This window comes from Antrostomus carolinensis, unplaced genomic scaffold (genome assembly GCF_000700745.2).
Source record: "Antrostomus carolinensis isolate BGI_N321 unplaced genomic scaffold, ASM70074v2 scaffold13735, whole genome shotgun sequence".
NCBI lineage: Eukaryota > Metazoa > Chordata > Aves > Caprimulgiformes > Caprimulgidae > Antrostomus > Antrostomus carolinensis.
The window spans coordinates 3,584-23,542 of NW_010318523.1; the positions used below are offsets into that span (position 1 = coordinate 3,584).

The 19,959-nt window shown below is 44.2% G+C and overlaps 1 protein-coding gene across 1 annotated transcript; it reads right to left on the reverse strand.

Annotated features, from left to right (window-relative positions):
* Positions 1–4,503: 4,503 nt before the first annotated feature.
* LPAR2 (lysophosphatidic acid receptor 2) lies at positions 4,504–10,187 on the reverse strand. The gene is made up of 2 exons (XM_010168933.1): positions 9,455–10,187; positions 4,504–4,805 (listed from the first exon to the last, which is right to left on the reverse strand). Exons 1-2 carry the CDS (start codon positions 10,185–10,187, stop codon positions 4,504–4,506), a joined length of 1,035 nt encoding a protein of 344 aa, XP_010167235.1.
* Positions 10,188–19,959: the final 9,772 nt, after the last annotated feature.

The following is a 19,959-nucleotide window of genomic DNA, read 5'->3' on the forward strand; positions in this document are numbered from 1 at the left end:
ATTACCTACCACCACCATGCAGACCAGGGGACCTAGGCAGCACACCAATCATCCTCCCATATTAAAAATAAACTCTCAACCTTGATATTCCAGCATTTTTCCAAGACTCAAAAGCACAACTGACTCCAAAAAGCTTAATTTTTGCATTGGCTACACTTAGATTTTAACAGAACCTTTGATTTGCATTTTCTGTCTCTCAGTAGGTCAGAGAGATGACAAAGTTTTTTTAAAAAAAAACAAAGAAAACAAAGAAAAACCCACCATCACCACCTTCCCCTTATTAATCTCACTTTCCCCTTTACTCTGTGTTAGCCCTTCCTGCAGGTTGTGGGAGTTTCTTTTTATTGTTGGATTTTCTTCAATAAAATAAACCTCCAGAGTTCATCAGTCCCTACAATATTAATCTCCAATGCTCCCCTCCCCCCAAAAAAAAAAACCACACCAAAAATCCATATTACTTTTGGCAGCAGTTTGCTTCAGGAATTCCAACCAGTCAGCAAGGCACGACCTCTCATTCCTGGAACCATATGACTTATCTTTGATCAAGTTGTGTGTTCTTGCTTGTCCCATATTTGATCCCTTTAAAATAATTCCTAGGTGTCTCTTCCTCCTAATAAGTCTAGAACAAGTCCCACATGCCTCAAAAAAACCCCCAGAAAACAAAAACTACACTCAAAAAACCCCCAGAAAACAAAAACTACACACAAAAAACCCCCCACACACACTAATTTCAAGGAAATTTCCTCTTAAAAAAAAGAAAAGTTGATGAAATCAGCAATGAAGCTTTAAAAGCAGTTTCATCCTGAGAGTTAAAAAATGAGGTAAGGGGTCTTCTCAAACTGAAAAGAGGGATATCACCACATTTAAGTATAATTTGTGGATTGTGAATAAAAAAAACCAAGCTATCCCATAAACCTGGCTCTGCATCCAGTGACAAAATTATACTTTCAAAGTTTTTGAAGCAGCTTTGGGAAACAAACATGTAATTGGATAACACCACACCCTTCACTGCAGCATCTTGTTTAGGACACAAAACAGCAAGTGGAAAACACAACGTGGTTCCTGTCTCCATGTAGTTAGACAAAGCTTGGTGTTTCCAAAATAAAACTAGCAAGTCAATAAAACTAGAAATTAAATAAAACTAGAAAGTCATGTGGAACACTGACCAGCCTAAACCCCTCTCTTTTTTGTGATGCATGTTCTAAATACACTAGTTGTGTCTCCCCCTCTCCCCTCCCTCATCTTCATTGCTGCAAGGGCTGTTAAAAATCCTCTTCCTATCTTCTTCTGCCTCATTGATTCACCATTTCTTTCCAAATCTCCCTCAAAACAGCATTTTCCAAGCTACTTTCTATGACTCCTAATTTCCTGCTCTCTCATCTGTTAACAGCCAGCTGGAAACAACGAGAAATTCAAGAGTCCCAAGTCACTCAGGAAGAGAAATCTCAGTGAAGAATTCCAGGCAACTCTCCTCCTTTCCTGATGGGTGCCAGCCATCGCTCAGAGACAAGCTCCATTAAAGGTCTGGCACTTTTTTTTCCCCCTCCTCCTTACACTAATCAGTATTTACCTTTGAGAAATCATACAAAACACATTTGTACATTCAGTTACCATGATTCACCATTTTTATACAGAAAGTAATGACATCCTCTGGGGAGGCAGGATATTCTGCTTGGTACAAACCAAATCCTTCAGATATTTTTCCATCAGCATTGTGTGTGAATGGTTCTTTAGTATGTAAAGAACTTCCTTTGAACACGTTGTCCAAGGAAATTGTGGCTGCTCCTCCCTGGAAGTGTTTAAGGCCAGGTTGGATGAGGCTTTGAGCAACCTGGTCTAGTGGAAGGTGTCCCTGCTGATGGCAGGAGGGGGTTGGAACTGGATGAGCTTTAAGGTCCCTTCCAACCCAAAACCATTTGATGATTCTATGTCTACTGGTTTGTCAGTTGGGCTAAACTTAAATAAGGCATTTGAAATACTAGAAAAACCCTCAGAGATGATCTTCACATAAAGCATCCAGAGTCTTCCCAATGACTTACAGGAAAGCACTTGTTGGAACAGGATCACACTGCTGAAACACAGCTTGACAAGCAGCCAGCAGGAGGTTGAGGTCAGACTTATTACCAGATCCCTCAGGGAACAACGTGTGCAGCTTATTAAAGGCCCAATTGGGCACAAAAACCCAATTGCAGTTCTTTTAGGAGCCAAGTGTCATCTCACCCACTGCAGAGATTCATTCACACCCAAATACAGTCAATTCTTTACACACACACACACACACCTCCCCCTGGTTCAATCAGGTTGGTACTCATCTCACACCTCAGCAATGTGAAATTCCACATTTCCTCCTCCCCCTTCATTAATAAAAGAAAAAAAACAGAGCTTGGCCTGTATTTAATTAGAGAATTAGCTTTTCAAGAAGCAGGGCTCATGCACTTCCTGCTTTGGGGAATGTTCAGGGAAGCAGAAACAAAAGGTTGAAGTTTGCTCTGTCCCAGCTCCATCACTCCCAGTAACAGTTTTCCAGGTGTTCACTATTCCAGTTTTCCTCCACCTCCTGCTAATTCTCCTCCTGCTTCCACTGCAGTGTGGACCTGGATCCTGATAACACTATTTTCCAGGGAAATTAAAGTAACTACAAGTCTTTGGCAATAAAAATTACGCCTTCTCTTAGCCCTACCACATCATATGCTGTCATGGTGTGAAATTTCCCCCAAACCAGCCAAGTCTGGTGTTTGCAAGCAACAACCCAAGGCTGTAGCCTCACCCCCTGGCTCTGGCTGCAAATAGCTGGCTGAAAATTACTTCTTCCAGTTCTTTTTATGATCTTTCTGGAGGCTAAAAACCCTCCAGACACACATGCACAGTCCTGCACGATGCTCTCAAGGACAATCTACCCAGAAGGCAGATCAGGAGCAGAGCCACCACACAGCAAGTCACCATGGACACAAGCATGGAGGTCAGTATCCTTCCCTTCCAGCATCACACCACACAACTGGAGGATGGAACTTTTCCCAGGGGAGGGGATTAGGGAAAAATTCCAAGTCTTTGTTTTTTTTCCTAAAACCCAGGACAAAAATATTTATTCAAAAAGTCTCTGGGACACAGAGATGGGAATCAGATTCCAAGACTGTTTTAGTCAATCCAGGAGATTGTCACCTTCACACTCTCACTTCCTGACCATGTTCTGCAAGAACAAGTCCACACATTTTACGTAACAAATCCTCCCATAAGTTGTCTTCTCTGCAAAACCAGCTGAGGGGATCAGTCAGGAAGCTGATCATCCAACAGGACTGGTTTGTTTTTTTTTAAATAACAACCCTGAAATTAAAAATTTAGACAATATTTCAAAGTTTGCCTCCTGATAGCCTCTCTCTGCTCTGACACTAAAAGCCTAACTCTGGATTTTGGGTTGTCACAGGCACATTCACACTCTTAAACTTTTAACAGCATGAAGGTGAAGGAAACCCAGAGAAGTATTTACTGTTTCTTGGCCACAAATATTCTGCCACCAGCAGAGCCTCTGCCCTCCAGTCACAGCCTCACAGTCAAGAGTGACAACTTACACTGCATGTCAGATGCAGCAAATCAGAAAACTACATGTGCACTGATATTAATTAATACTGCTAATTTTGCCAAGGAAAAGACTACATTTGAGCAGTTCACACATGATTTGAGCAGTGAGTATTAAAGTATAAACTCCACATTAAAACCCAAGGCAAAAAATACTGATTGCCTCAGAATCTAACCCTAAACCTGTCCCCAAAGGGTTTTTAGAGTAAAAAAAAAGGTTTAATGGGAACATGACTCACTCCACATTTCCAAATAGGCAATGGACTTGGGAATCCCACATGGTATCACTTAGCAGAAGACAAACACCACTGCAGTTAGTTACAGCACCTCTCTCCATTTTAGGAAAGAATTAGGTGCTCCTAAAACATCCTCCACAAGCCCCAAAATACTTTGAAATTCAGTAACAGGCACTTAGGAAGCGATTCAAACCCATTCCTCTTGGAAGAGGCCTTAAAAAAAGAATCTTAAGTTCTGAAGCAGATGGAACAAAACCTGAATGAGACTCTCTGGGGGAAACACTCAGCAGCTATTTAGGAAGCAACACATAAAGCTGAAGAGCTTTGGCTCTTTGGAGTAACACAACCACTGGGGTGATTATTTCTGAAGGCAGTAATACTGAAAGACCATGAAAATACTTTGCTTCTTTGAAAGACCACGTGAAAATTCCTAAATTATGTCTAGATGTTGCTCAATTAAATCAACTTTGCATTAGAAACAAGCAGTCTTTAATAAGAATAACTACTCAAAAGTATGTTTGTCCTAAAAAACGCACCGTCCAGCAGTTCCTTAAAAAGCATCTTGTCCTTTCTCGATGACAAATGTTCTAGAGGAACATTTCTGCTTGAGCACATTAAAAGTCTCTGCTGCTTTAGAAGCAGGTGGCTCTCAGCCTCTGCTCTTTTCCCTCCAAAAACAGCTGCTGATCAAGAGCTAAATAGAAGAATCCACAGTAAAGTGCCCGTTTTGAGAAATTGTTCTGCGGTCTGTGGTGTTTAATTTCACCACCGTGGGGGTGTATTTGGAATTTCTATAACAGACAAAGCAGAGGATCCTGCGGAAGGTGCTTCTCATCTCGTTGTCTCTGTAAGAGTAGACAATAGCGTTTATCAACGAATTGATCTCTGCCAGCAAAAGGACATATTTCTCCACCGCTAGAACGTTGCAGCTCTTACAGCCCAAACCATCCAGGAGGAGCACAACTTGTCCTGGAGTCCAGCAGATGACAAAAGCACCTGGGGAGAGAAGAAACCACTGTTAGAGGGGAAAAAAAAAAAAACAGGTTTCTGCCCCTGCCCTGTCACTCACCATAAAGATGCTCAGTGAAGTCACTGGTGTTTTCTCTTGTGAAAAAAGTTAAATCATCAAAATGGTTTTGGGTTGGAAGGGACCTTAAAGCTCATCCAGTTCCAACCCCCTCCTGCCATCAGCAGGGACACCTTCCACTAGACCAGGTTGCTCAAAGCCTCATCCAGCCTGGCCTTCAACACTTCCAGGGAGGAGCAGCCACAGCTTCTCTGGCCAACCTGGGACACTGTCTCACCACCCTCACAGCAAAGAATTTCTTCCTCACATCTCATCTCCATCTCCCCTCTCCCAGTTTATAACCATCACCCCTTGTTCTGTCACTCCCTGTCCTTGTCCAAAGTCCCTCCCCAGCCTTCCTGGAGCCCCTTCAGGTACTGGAAGGTCACTAGAAGGTCTCCCTTTGGAAGGGGATAAAACCACCTCATTTCACTCTATATTTTGGTTTTGGAGGAAGATCAAGAATTCAACCAGTAAATACTAAAAATGGAGGGATTGGCTTTTCCCCACCACCACATTCACTCAGAACAACACTTCCAGGTACCTGCACTCACCTCCCCTCATCCCCATCATCCCATTTCCAGAGTGAAGATAAAATGGAGAGTATTTATACACCACTTCCTCCAAAAAGGGGAATAAATTTAGGGAAGAATCAGTGCGATAAATCTTAAAACTAAATCATCTCCACTGTCCATATAATTTATAGCAGCTTTAGTTAACTTTATGAATTTAGAAGAGTCCTGACCAACACTTCAGGTAGCCCAAAGTTTCTCTCACACAACTCTAAAAAAAATAGCCAAGCAATGTGCTGGCCCCCTTTTGGACTGAGCTGGAACAGACTCCACCACTGATTCAGTCAGGCTGATACCATGTTCTTGCCACCACCTGCAAAGTTCTTTGGTAAAAGGCTAATTACTGGTTTGCATGACGAAGTGGGAGGTGCCTGCAGCTCCTAAAAAAACCCTTTTTTAGAATCATGATTTGAAGGCTGACGTCAATGGAGCACTCGCCCATCAGTGCTCCTGGAAGTCACATGGAAAGTTGTCTCTTAAAGCCCAGGAGCTGCACCCTGCAGGGTCTTCTGAGAGAGGGTGGAAGGAAAACAGACTTGCTGAGAACTTTACAACTACACCCTTTACTGCAAAACCAGCTGGCAGGGAACTACAACAACCAGAGGAGCTGCACCAAAAACAAGAGGCTGAACTTAAAACTGTTAATTTGAGTTAAATAACTGGTGGAAAAAAAACCAAAGGAACAGATGGGAGGGATCTCCTGGGTTTCTGGGAGCTTTCCCTGCTGATTTCAGGCCACTGCATCATGTAACCCCTTTTTATTTAGAAGCAAATCATGCTCCCAGGAGATCAGCACAGCAGCCACCACACCTGGGCCAGGCAGCTTTCCCCACACTTGCAGACATGACTTTTTGGCCCCTTTAAATTTCAATATGATAAAATAGGTCCCTGCTTGTCATAAAAGAAGGTCCAATATTTTTTATCTTGAGTGAACGTGCAGGAAAGGAACCTCCTTGTTTAGTGATGTCACTTTTTTAAGCCAGGTTTTCAGCATCCACGAGGCAATCCAGATTCTCTACAGACTGTCTCCCAAAGTAAAGCCCGAGGAATATTAAAGGTGAGAGGAGAAAAACAAAAAGAAGTACTTAACAAGTAGGTACCTAACAAATCTGGGGCCTTTTCCTGCAAATCCAACTGATTTCCTTGCTCCTTCATGGAAGTTATTGAGAAAGAAACCTGAACTCTTAGTAAAATCTAACACAGCACAGTCAGACTCTGCCCTGTGCTTCGGTCGTCACCACACATCTGTGTCACTCAACTCATCATCTTCATCTGTGGGAAACTTTGCTACTAGTTTCCAAATGTACTTTGGTACTTATTATTGGTTTCCAGGTCACCTCTTAAACCTGTTCTTAACATCCAGGACCTGCAGGATGATCACTCGTGGCTTCCTTCCCCTCGCAATGAAGTGGTAACACACAGACAGCTCCTACCGCGCCCTCGCTCGCGCGCTCACCAGCGGCTACACCCTCTGATGCATCAGGCGCAAAGTATTCCTCTGTGCAGAGTCCAAGTTTGCAGAAGGCTGAGGAACGAGGGTGGAGAAGGAATTACACCAGGGTTTTTTCACAAGGAGGGAAAAAAAAACCCTCTGCAGTTGCAACTTGCTGTACCCCAAGTCCAACCAGAAAGGTATTTTCCTCGAGTTGAGCAATTCTCTCCCATGCAAGGGACTGTGGCTTCTCTCCAACACTGCCCCGTGGAGAAAGTGAAAGACTCTTGGGTTACAAGAGTCCCCGAGGTCTGATCAAGTCCTCATTTTCCCCTCAGCTTTCCACATTAGGTTCCTCCTCCCCACTCCTGTCAATCCTCAGACACCACTCCTCATTCCCTCTGAAACCACAGCAGCTCTTCTGAGCCTCCTCTGACCCGAGCTTTGTCCTCACTCAAGGCAGAAGACAGAGGCAGACAGACACCGAGAAGAAACTGATCTCCTAAAATGAGGTGATGCAGCAAGCACTAATTGCTTTATCCTTCTTCACCAGCATCCCCATCCTGTCAACCCTCTTCCAATTGATGTTGTGAAGTCCCATGATGTTGAGCAGCTCTGCTGATACCACAGGGTGACCCTCCAATACTGCTTGGGAAGGAAAAAAGGAACAAAACTTTTCTCTCTACTCTGGAGAAAATACAGAGAAAATATTCTTTGTGCAAAATACATGAAGTAAATAATTTTGTAGCCTTGCTGACCCTCTGTGCTGCATCTCCTCAGCTCCAAGGCAATAATGAACTCCCAGCTGCACATGAGATTAAGAGATAGTGAGGGTAGGGAAGAAGACATCACAGGAAAAGCAGGAACAGGCAAAAAAACCCTCCAGTTTCGATGCTCACAAGTTACAACAGGACCCGCCAAGCCGGCGTGCCCCTAAGCAGGGACACACCAAGCAGCCTGCCAGCCCCCCCTTCCACACTCCTCCTCTCTCCTGCTGAGCCCCACGCTGCCAGCATGAGTTCACCAGGGAGTAGGTCTTTGTTTGCAGCTACAAGGTTTTCCTGACAGAGCAAATTCTACTCTTATCAGGAAAGATTTGCAAGCAAGAGGTTGTGACCGTAAACCCAGAGTCGAGCTGGGTTGGGGAAGATTGGAACACATTGATTTATTTCACTTTAAAAAAAAAAAAAAAAGGTTGTTAGACCATTAAAACTTGAGGTAAAAAAAGCAGATTTAAGGCAACGTGCTGTGATGAGCTGCTGAAAGGACAATACCTGCACCAGCTCTGCTGTTAGATGGGTAGAACATCACATATTTGAATAAATACCCTGGAAAAGCAGAGCCTGAGCACCAACCACTTCCAGTTACTGAGCTGCACTACAGACAGCAGATGCAGACAGACTGACAGGCAGTTAGCACTCAGCTGGAGATCCTGTGCTCACAGAGAGCAGCTCAAACGAAGAGTTAAAGGGTTTCCAGGGATAGATTTACCAGAGCAGATTGAAACTCAGTACTGAGCTGTTAAAAAAAAATCTGAACAGAATTCAGCACTTTGTTCCAGTAAATAGTGAGGAATTTGGATGCAATTCACTCTCTCTTTCCCCATCACCTTCTAATATCTGCCCCAAACCTCTCTCTCCATCTTTTAATAAAGGATGCACCAAGAGCTGCTTCTCAATTAAGGCCTGATTATAGCTCCTAACTCCACACTCCTCTTCTGTGGAGGAAGCACATTTGGGTTGAGCACATAAAAGAGCTGCTGCTGTGCCCAAAGCACCTGCACTTACAGCAGCCACATCACAGAATCCCAGAATCACCTGGATTGGAAAAGATCTTGAAGATCATTGAGTCCAACCATGAAACCAACACTGATAAGTCAACCATGTCCCTCAGCACTGTGTCTACACGACTCTTCAATCCCTCCAGGGATGGGAAGGTTGGAAAAGATCTCCAAGATCATCAAGTCCAACCATCAACCCAACACCACCATGTCCCACTAAACCATGTCCTCAAGTGTCAGGTCTACATGGTTTTTGAACATCTCCAGGGATGGGGACTCCCCCACTGCCCTGGGCAACCCCTTCCAATGCCTCAGAACCCTTTCAGCAAAGAAATTCTCCCTCACATCCCATCTCACCTGCCCTGGCCACAACTGGAGCCCATTTCCTCTTGTCCTGTCCCTTGTTCCTTGGTTGAACAGACCCACCCCCACCTCTCTCCACCCTCCTTTCAGGGAGTTATTAGACCTTCTGTCTCTCTACAACAGTTCCTCTTGTCTCTGCTAACCAGAGGAGCAGCTGTGTCAGAAGGGAAGCAGTTCTGAAGCTTGTCCTCCCCTCTGTCTACCAGGTTGCTCCTGTGACAACTCACACAGAATTCATGCAGAGTCCTGAAACCATTGAGTTCCTCAGCAGACAAACCAGACCATCACCCTGGTATCTTCTTCAGAAGGAAGTAGAACATCAACTTCCCAATCCTCCCTGTTGTCCAAACCATGATCACCTCACCAACCCCACACAACCCAGGATGGAGGATCAAAGCATCATTTAGACTTGACTACAGCAAATGAACTTACTTAGAATAATAGTGACCGTCTTAACGAGGCTGATCATGGTCTCCTTGTAGCGAGGGTGGAAGCTAGTGTGCTTGGACATCCGTGTCATCTTCCTTTTGACATAAATGAAGATGTGTGTGTACACAACCACCATGATCAGGAAGATGACCAGGTTGGAGATAGCCCAGAAGGTCAGGTAGCTCCTGCTGTAGAGTGGTGCCATGCTGGAACACTTCTCCAAGGCACAGAGGCAGTGCCAGCCATAGGATGGGATGAGCCCCAGGAGCAGAGCTGTCACCCAGATACAGAAGATGAGGATCATCACACGCTGGTTGGACATTTTGCTGTGTAACTGCATCGTGAAAACAGTCTGGTGCCTTTCGACAGCGATCGCCAACAGGTTCACCACAGAAGCTGTCAAACTGGTATCCAGAAGACTCTGTCGGATGAACCAAGTCTTCAGGGAAAGCTCTGCTGTCCTGGGCCCCGTGTGGAACATGAGGAACATGTACGCGATGCCGGCGAAGAGGTCGGCGGCTGCCAAATTCCCCAGCAGGTAGTAGATGGGGTAATGAAAACGCCGGTTGATGATGATGGCGGTGATGACCAACAGGTTGGTCAGGAGCACAATGACACTCACTGTCAAACCCAGGGCAACCACCAGGACATCTTTCGTCCTCCAATACGTGGTCAACTCTTTGCGGCTGTTGTTGTAGAAGAAACCCACGGTCTCATTGTAAAAACAGTGCTTCATCGCTGCTGTCCTAAAGAGGGACGAGAGCATCGTTAGCTTCTTGTGCCCACACACACACAAACACAACTATTAGAAGCTGAGGAGATCTCCATGAAGCAGATGGAGATGAGGAGGAGCTTCAAACACACAGAAACAACCACACGAGCAACAGAAAACTGCTGCTGTGCTCAAGGCAGAGCTACACATCTCACAAGCTGAGTCCTCATCTGTCCTCAAAGCCCGTGTTGAGGATGCAACAAAACCTTGAACGTTCACAGGAGGAGATGATGAGGTTTTTCATGGGAGGAGATAAGGTTTGCCAGATCTGATAAGAGATTCTCCCAGTCTGGCCCACGCAGTTTCATGGGGATGACAGACAAAACTATTTTTGTTGTCCCAGATGTCTTACTTCAGAAATGTAAAAACAAAACAGCAGCAGAGAGGGTTTATCATCAGTCAATCACTAAACAACACTCTGGTGAAGACACTGAGCCTCTGCAGCTGTTGCAGAGTCCCCAGGACTTCTGCTTCTGCTTCAGTGAGCTCACATCTCTCATCTTTCCTACATAGTTTTATTGCTTCAAGGCTAAACTAATGCTCAGCTCCTTCCAAACATTGCTCTGTGCTTGCCAATCCTGAAGTCATCCAGGTGATTACTTCCCAAACTTTGCTAAAAAAACACAAAGCTGGGCAGAAACTAAACTCCTCAGCACTGAAAAGTAAAAGGTAGCGAGAAGTCAGCAACAAGTCAGCACATAGAACCATGAGGCTGGATCTCTGGAAGAGCTGGATCATCTGGAAGCCTCTGCAGCAGTTTTAGAAGCTACACAACAATCTGTTGGACAGCAGCCAGAGTTCTCAGCTTCAAAATAACCACCTAGGAAGTCACCAGTGCAACAAGGAAAGCAATTCCCTTCTTCCAGGTTTGGAATAAGGTTGCAATTCAAAACTCCTTGAATTCAGTGGAAAAAAACTTGAAGGGAAAAGATGGTTTAAGTCTCAAGAAGGACTTTTTCACATGACACACTGGTCATTGCTGGGAACATCAGACAAGTCATTTATCTGGATCGTAAAGACTTAATTTTCAAAGTCCATCTACTTCTGGTCATCTAACTTCCTGTCCTGTGGACAGCCAAACACAAAGCAGCAGGTTAAATTAAAAGCTGTTTTACTTTACAGGGTCAGAATTTAAACTTTGTCACTGACACTGGTGTAACTTATCCATTAAAAAAAATAAAAAATGATAAAAAAAAAACCACCCCAGCACGATAAACAAACCCAAGGGATAAGCAGCAGCTCAATCATTACACCCCACAGCAGATGTTCATGTTCCTTCCTTAACCAGGAGCTTGGAAATCTCCAGTCAGGGCTGGCTGCAGTCCCTGCTGGGATGAGCCAACCCAGTTTGGAACCTCCTTCCTTCCTTCCTTGCAGCATTGAGGTGCTGAATAAATGACAGAGTTTTTCCCTTTTCCCCCCCAGTGTGTTCTGCACATGAAGTCACTGGTTCTTCTCCCTGTCCTCTCATGAGCTCAACCATCATCCTCATTTTAGAGAAAGTTTAATACAGACCACACAGTAAGAACACTCTCCTCTTCAAACAGGGAGAAAACCTCAAGTGCCTGACTCCAAATTCCCTTTGATCACCCCTGAAACCAAAACACAGCTCAGGAGCCCTCATTAACTGCATGTTCCTCTACTCTCTAGGTAGCAGAGTTTTTCCAGGACTGCTCTTGTTTTCCAAGGACACTTCAAGCAGGAGCTCTGAGCATAACAGCAAAGGCTGCTGCTAGCAACAAGGAGGTGAGATCAGCAGCAAAGCTTATTATCACCTGCACCACACCCACCTCTACCTGTGCAAACAAGATGGTTGAGCCAGGAAACCCTATTGTATCTGCAGCTGAACTTTTGATCTCTGCTGCCTAATGGGTTCTGCATCAGCCTGTTTCAGCACATGGCTGTCTTTATCAAGAGGCAAGAAAGATATAAAGTGAATAAGTTGAGTTGTAAAATCTGCTGAGTAGCAAAATATTATTTTTATAAATATTAGTGGGGGGAAAAAAGAAAATAAAAAGGAAAAGGAGGCAGAAAAGAAATCAACCTGCCCCAGGAGATGGAGTCATGGGTTGGTACTATGTAGTAAATCCATCTCTCCTCTCTTTTCAGGTCATGGGATGTTTGTAGATCTCTAGAAGCTGTTCAAGGAGTTGTGTGAGAGGATGAAAGTAACCAAGTGGGTTCTGCAGAGATGCTGTGTGGTGACCTGGCAGGTATTTTGTGTTGAACAGCAGAAAGTGATGGATGAACAAGGAAAGGAGGAAGGTCTAAAAACCAGGATGAACACAACCACTGTGAATCACAGGCAGGTAGGTGACCACCAGCATTGGGTATATCTGGGGGAGGCACCAAATCCAAGGCTAGGCCAGTATTTTTGCAGAAGAATTTCCTCTAAACATTATTGAAAGTTTGAATCCCAAATCAAAAAGGAAATGGCTGCTGGATTTAGGTTACATTCATTTCACCTTTTTTTAACATTACACATGTGAATGCCCAGGGAAGAAAGGAGAGAAGGAGAAAAAACTCAAGTGGTATCAGTTTGGAGCACCCCACACACTCTCCAGCCACATCAACAAGCAGGTTTCAAATGCTCTTTAACCCCATTCACATTTTCACTAAGGAAGCAGCATGTAGTTCCCCTCACAATTATAAAACTTTATTAAAATTTGGTTGGTTTTTTTTTTTTTAATTAAATTTATCTGATGCAACAAAGATCACAATGGAACAGAAACTTGCTTGTGCACTATGTGACACCAAGACAGCTCACACTACACTTCTAATTTTAAAGAAACATTAAAATACCCCAGTGAAATAACGTGTTGATGGATCCAGGTCTTATTCTTTGTCATTTTTGAGCTGACACCAGGTCAAATTAAATCCAGGAAAGACTAGATTTAAAAAAACCCACTAAATTACAAAGACTAATCTTATTTTGTTGCCAATATTCAAGATTTCATAGCTATGAGGCCCCATAAACTTCGTCCTGACAAATTGTGAACTTTTTTTTCCCCCCAAGTATCATATAAGTATTGGTTCCATGGCATGTTTACTGGGGGAGCTGTGTAAACTCACAAAGGAGCTGTGTTCTGCACGTGTCATACTCAAATCTAGAGAAACAACCCCTCAGCATTAATCCTACTGAATAAAATCTGAAATGTTTCTTTAGGGAAAACCCGGTTAAAACTCAGGAAAAAGTTTGGAGAGTTGCAAAATCCCTTCCAAAATATGGTGACAAAGTAAATCAGTGTGATACCATGAGCTGGGGCGGGGTTCAGGAGGGACTGACAGGTTTAAATACTTGTGACTGGTCCTAAGAGCTCATGTGCCACTTCACTGCTACCCTGCAATTAGAAAAAATGACCTTGGAGTTTGGCATCAAGGGCAGACAATCCCACAAATCAAAATTTAACAGGCAGTGCTGGAGGGAGGAGGAAGAGAAAACACCCACAGCAGCAAGCAGAGAGAAAGTCAGGCTGGTGCCATGATGCACAAAGGAGCTGGATGAATCTATTGTTCAGTGTCCAAGCAACCCCCTTTCCATGGCCTTACACTCCTCAGCAGGATCTTACAAGATGGTTTTTTCCCCCTTTACCAGCATTGTTTACTTGGTAAAACAAGACTCTAGTTCCGTGCTGCAACAATCCAAGGGCTCCTTTCCTTGAGCAATAAGCAAACACAGACTCTAATCACACTACTTCAAACTCTGCTCAAGTCTCTCCCCCCATAAAACCCGAGAACAGTTTGCAGTTTTGGTAGGAACCACCACAAAAAAAAAAAATGAATGCAGGAAAGTTTTTTCTCCTCATAATCAATCACCATCTCCCTCCTTAATCAGTTAATTACTGCCCCAGGTTCACGGGAAGGTCAAAATCCTTTTTACACACAGCAAGTAAAGGTGTAAGTGTCCTCCCTTCTCCATTTCCTCTTGCTTGCCAAAGTGGAAAATGCTCGTCAGCTCCTTGAAGATTTGGGAAGACATTCAACACTGGTGAACAAACCCCGCAGCCAGTGTAGTGTGGAGGTGAAAGAGATGAATGGCTGGATTTATAATCCCACTAATAACCACAATCAAGACAGAACAATGGGATCTATAAAGGCTCAAACCAACCTGTTTTACCCATGTCCACTGCAAACAACTAAACCACTGCTCTATTTTTAAGCCCTAAACAGGACAAGTTTGTACTATCACGAAGCTTTTACTCCAAAGAATAAAGTTCTTACCTGAAAACAGAACCACCGCATCCAAACCTTGACATTTAGCATTGGTCTCCCCACCAAAGGAAACCAGGGCAGCTGTGCAGCAAGGAGATCTCCATCTCTGGAGGGCAGAGGTGCTTTCCAAGCAAGGAAAATAAAAATAAAAATTTAAAAAAAAAAACCCAAACAAAACAGCCAAGTGCCTCCCAGGAAAGTTTCAGCCAAACATTACAGCCCCGGAGTCCATCACGGGCAGCTCTAAAACACTGGCTCCTGGGAGGCAAGTTTGCAAGAGCTCCAATGAGCCCGTCCCTCCTTGGGTCCTCCCCTAGGCGGGTCCTTCCAGGAGACCTAAGGAGCTGTAACCCGAGTCTTTGCTGTCTACATGGAGGCCCAAAGCCACTTTTCCAAACAGCTCCGGTTCTGACTGGAACATGTTATCTCTGATCTGCCAGCATCACCCTCCTAAACCATTCCTGCCAGTGAGGTGTTGCTCTCTGGGAACTGGCACCCTCTGATCCCAATGTTCCCACCACACCGTTTCAACCCCATGGTGAGGGGTTCACCTGCTGCCCCAGAACCTTCACCCCACACTGCAGGAGAGCAGATCTTCCTCCAAATGACCAAGTGAGATCCCATCACATAGGAGCTGTCTTACCTTGGCACCACAAAGCTGTTTTCTTAGCTTACAACTACAACACCCACATCTCAAACAGACTGTCAGGTCAGGATCCAGCCCCCCAAATCCACTCCACCAGCCACACTTGTCTGGTGCAACACAAGAAACCTTGAAATGGGTAAAAAAAAAAAAAAAAAGCAGGGAGAAAACATCCTGAGACACAAGGGAAACTGAGGCACAAGACTGGAAAGGATTGTCTTGCTGTAGAGCTTGCTAAAAGTCTGTGTCCCTGCTAGAAAAGAGCTCACATTTCTGACATGTCAGTCTAACTAGTCCTTGAGACATCAGAGATTATTTAACCTGCTAATTACTGCACAAAACCCAGCAGGCTCAGTGCCAACAAGTCATAGCTCTATAAATTAATGAATGAAAAATAAAATCACCAAGTTTGCAGCATCCATTCATTTTGATTTACACTCTTGCAAAGGCCCCAACAACTCCCATTCCACTCCAATCCCCTAATTCTCCCACCCTCCTCCTACCATCATCTGTTCCTCAAGGAACAATGTTATCACCAAACACAACCCTTAATCTGCTGCCAGTCAGATCCACCGGAGGGTTTGGCAGAGTAAATGTCATGTAAAATAGGCAGGAGATTTACAAAGAGAACCTGACACAAAGGGGAAAGAGATAGAGGCTAAAGATCCCAGGACACATTAACAGAGCAGGGCAGGCAATAAATGGAAACAGAGCAGTAGTGACACGGGGGAGAAGAAAAGATGGATGAATAGGACAGGCTGAGATAGTAGAGGAGCACCAAAAAAAAACCCCAAAACCCAAAAAAAAACCACCCCCAAAAACCCCCACCCCAAAAAACCTCCCCCAAAAAAACAAAACAAATTCCACCAGGCTCTTTAAGTTCTACCCCTACATCCTACAGCCTCCAAAGGGCAAAATTGTGCCAGAAAACTCCCAAGAGCTACAAAAACCTTCCCAAGAACCCATCGTTGCCACCACTTGCTCCTTCAGACTGCTGATGCCACAAACCAAACCACAGGGACCTTTCACAAGATTTTAGCAGAGCTGCACTAAGGGATATCCCCGAGTCTTGAGAAAAAGAAGAAAAAAGAGTGTTATCTGTATTTTAGCAAACTTCCTTTCTCACAGCAAAGAACAACCAAGAAATCCAGTCCTAGCACAGAAAGTCTTTACTGCAACTAGACAAGATTCACAGCAATAATATAGTTACAAGAAGTTATTTCAGATCTGAAGCATCTTCCTGAAGTGACCCAGGGCAGATCCTCCACCTTCCCATGAGGCTTCGTTATCCTTTTTAATTACATTATTAATTTAAGACCAAAGACAACACTGCAGCTGGTCATTTGGGGATGGCAACAGTCTAAAAATACTTCTGATTTACCCATTCCTTTCAGGTTTCAAACTGGCACTTTTGGCAAGTGTTTTAGAAGTGACAGTTTCATAAAGAAACACCCAGAGAGAGCAGGAAAACAGCCCAGTGTAACTGGTTTCAACTGAAGTGTCAACAGTCCATCACAATAGCTCAGCACCACACCACGTCAGACAGACCCAGCCAGTTGGGAGCACCCAGTGCTGACAAAGGGTCAGAAGAACTTTTGCAACTCATTCCACACACACCTCAGAATCAGGATAAAGCGGAGGGGGGGGGGATACAAGAAATGTCAAACTGGATCAGGCCAGGGATCATGAAATCCTCCAGGAATCATGAAATCCTCTTGCAGACAGCATCTGCTTGCATATGGAGGTGAGAGAGTGTTTCCAGTAAGTCCTCACCTTAATAACAGCAATTTTTCTAGGCCCTTTGTCTGGAAAAAAACCCCTTAACTTCACTTCTCTGCATAACAAAAGTTTGTGAGTCTGTTTGTTTTCACGTTTGGGGGAATATTGGAAAGAACCAAGAGCCATTTAATTCATCTCTAGACATACTAAACTATCAGAACTACGCATGAGTTTGAGCCCAACACACATTTTCAAGGTACTACTTGTAAAACTAAAAACCCATCACACCTGAAAACCTCACATCAGCTTTTGCAGCTGTATTGTGATTTCTTAAAGCTCAGATATCTTCCAACAACCAACAATGAGACTTCTGGGATTGAGTATCGGATGCTGAACACCATCAAGACCAAGGAGACCAAATACCCATCACACCCAGACCCTCTGCCTCCCCCTTTCCCCTTCAATCTGTGACCTTTTTCCCCCATTTCCACCAGTTCAGGATGTTGTGCAGCTTTGTTCCCCCCTCCAAGCAGGAAAGTCATTGAGGAACCTGATCCTGATGCAGCCACCAGATCTGATCACATTCTGGTGCCCAGCAGAGAAACATTTCCAAAGACAACAGATATTCACCTCCTCTTTATTCCACTTCTATTTTTCTAAGTCAAGTTAATTGTTTTAATAGATTTGGCATTTTCAAACAAGCCTAAAGCCAATATTTTTCTTTAAGCCTCATAGCTGTGACTGTGGATGACAATCTGAAGAGGTTTTTTGGGTTGTTTTTTTTCTGAGGACCCCTCTCCTGGAATCCCAGGAATGTTAAAAACCTTCTGCAAGGAATCATGTCATCATCTCCTCCCCAGCAGATCTCCACAGAGAACCAGTTGCTCAAATTAATACTTCCCAAGTCTCAACTGGCCCAGAGATTCCCAAACCCCTCAGTGAGGAGAACACTCCCTCTAGTACAACAAAAAAACGACAACACAGCTCTTAACAACTTCAGCCAACAGCCAGATCTTTTTTTTTTGATAGAAAGCAGCATATACATCAGTATTAAAAATGCAGGAATTTCATAACACCCACTGCTGCTGAAACGCAGCCAGCTCCGAGGTGGAGCAGAGCTCTTGTTTGTGAGCCTACAGCATCAAAGAACACTTTTCAACAAAGAAATGGGGAAGAAATCCAGAAAACCCTGTGCCCACTGCAGCCTTGCCTACTACAGGAATTCTCTTTTCCCCTCCAGCAAGCCAGCAACCATTTACAATCAATTGCTGCAGAACAAATCGAAAAGAACCTGGAAAATTCCTCTCCCCCTTTCACCTTTCTGAGGTTTTACTTTGGCTGCCTTTGGAAATACCTTGATTCAAAGGTATTGTCCTCAAATATTGTGTCCATATTGTCCACAACACCTTAAATTGAAGCGAGGAAGCAAAAACTGAAGGAAAACAGAACATTGGATCTCATCACTTTGTGCAAGATGGAAAAAAAACCAGCTGAGAATGAAAGGCTGGGACATGAAATGGATCCGGGTCCTGGTAAAACAACACTCTTACCTTCCCCAGGTAACTATCCTGGAAATGGCTTTTTGGTGGCCTAACTTCCCTTCTGCACAGGGACTGGTTATTCCAACCCTCTCCAAGAGGAAAACATTTGTTCTGTAGCAGTGAAGAGAAAACAGGGTTAGGGGAGGGAAGAGAGGGTTATTTGCACTGGTGTTTTGTTTGGAGTCGGGATGGTCTAGGGGCCCCTCTGCTGCTGCTGCTCCTCCTAATTCACACAGGAAGGAGGAGATTATCCTACACAGAGACCAGCGATACCGAAGGCAGAAGCAGCAGTTCAGAGAGAAAAAAAAAAAGAAGAGCTTGGCCCCCTGAATGATGTCACTTTATTTATTATTATTATTATTATTATTATGAGAAGCCAACAGCAAGGTTAAAATCAAGTCGGGATGCTGTGTTTATGCAGCAGGACTCAGCCTCATCTTCACCCAAAAGATCATCATTTCATCTGGCACACTTTGCACTAGTGTAAATAAAAAACAAAACTTGAGTGGAAATTCCCTTCCTGTGGAACCACATGCAGGCAGCCTTGGGCTCAGGCTCCCTCTGCAAGCAGGCTGCACGCTGCCTCGCTCTGAACTCCTCTGGATCTTGGCTGGTACCCAGCGAGATGAAGTCTCCTTGTTTCCTTGGCACTGGCTGGAAAGTCAAGGAACTTTGCAGTCACTCCAGCTCCACATGCCTCAGCTTTTGCTTTTATAGGGATTATTTCCTAAAACCCACTTCCCCTGCGTCTCCATTTGGTTTAATGTCAGATGCCTGCAGTTTATAGCTGGAGAGTCATAAAAAGCATTTAACATGCCTTTCTGCTTAAGTCTAGAGAGAAAAAAAAACCAACACAAAAACCCAAAACCAATTCAGAAAAGCCTCCAGCTACAGAAGAAGCAGATGCAGCACAACTGCAGCTTGATCTTGAACCAGAGTATTGAGGACTGACACGCAGCTCCTCTCCCTGAAGAGGAGAAGGTAATTTTTATTCCTTCAAAGAAGTGTGACTCCAGAGATTTAAGCCTTTGGGGTGTTCTTGCTCAAGCAGAATTCTCAACAAGATGGCTTTTTACCCACTTAGGTGAAGATTTCAGCTCAGCCCAGAGGTGCTTCATTATGCCCACAACTGCTTCATCAATGGACTGAATCACCTTAGTGAGCCTGGCATTTTTTTTCCTCTCAAGAATCAGCTCCCACAAAAGTGAGATCATGGGGTAAGAGGGGAAAGGAAATCACAACACCCCCACTTTCAACAAGCTAAAATTCTGTTCAGCACAACCCTTCCCTTCCAGACCTTTCCCCCACCAACCCCTGAGAACACATTTCAAGCCAGCATTTTTTTTTTTTTGCCATTTCATGGCAAACCTCTCCTGTTCTGCCTCGATCCTGCAGCCCTGGCCTAACACAAGGTCTTTCCTAAGCAGCCACCACCTCCCTGCTCAGCAGCCAAAGCCATTTGGTTGTTGTTCCTTTCACCACCAGAAGCCTGAACCCTCTTTGTGTATCGGTAAACATGGGGTAACTGGAATTATTATTATTATTCTGGTCCATAACATTCAAGCTTTTAATTACAAATGAAAGTATTTTTTACTTTTGTTTGTAGAATTCTGATCATTTG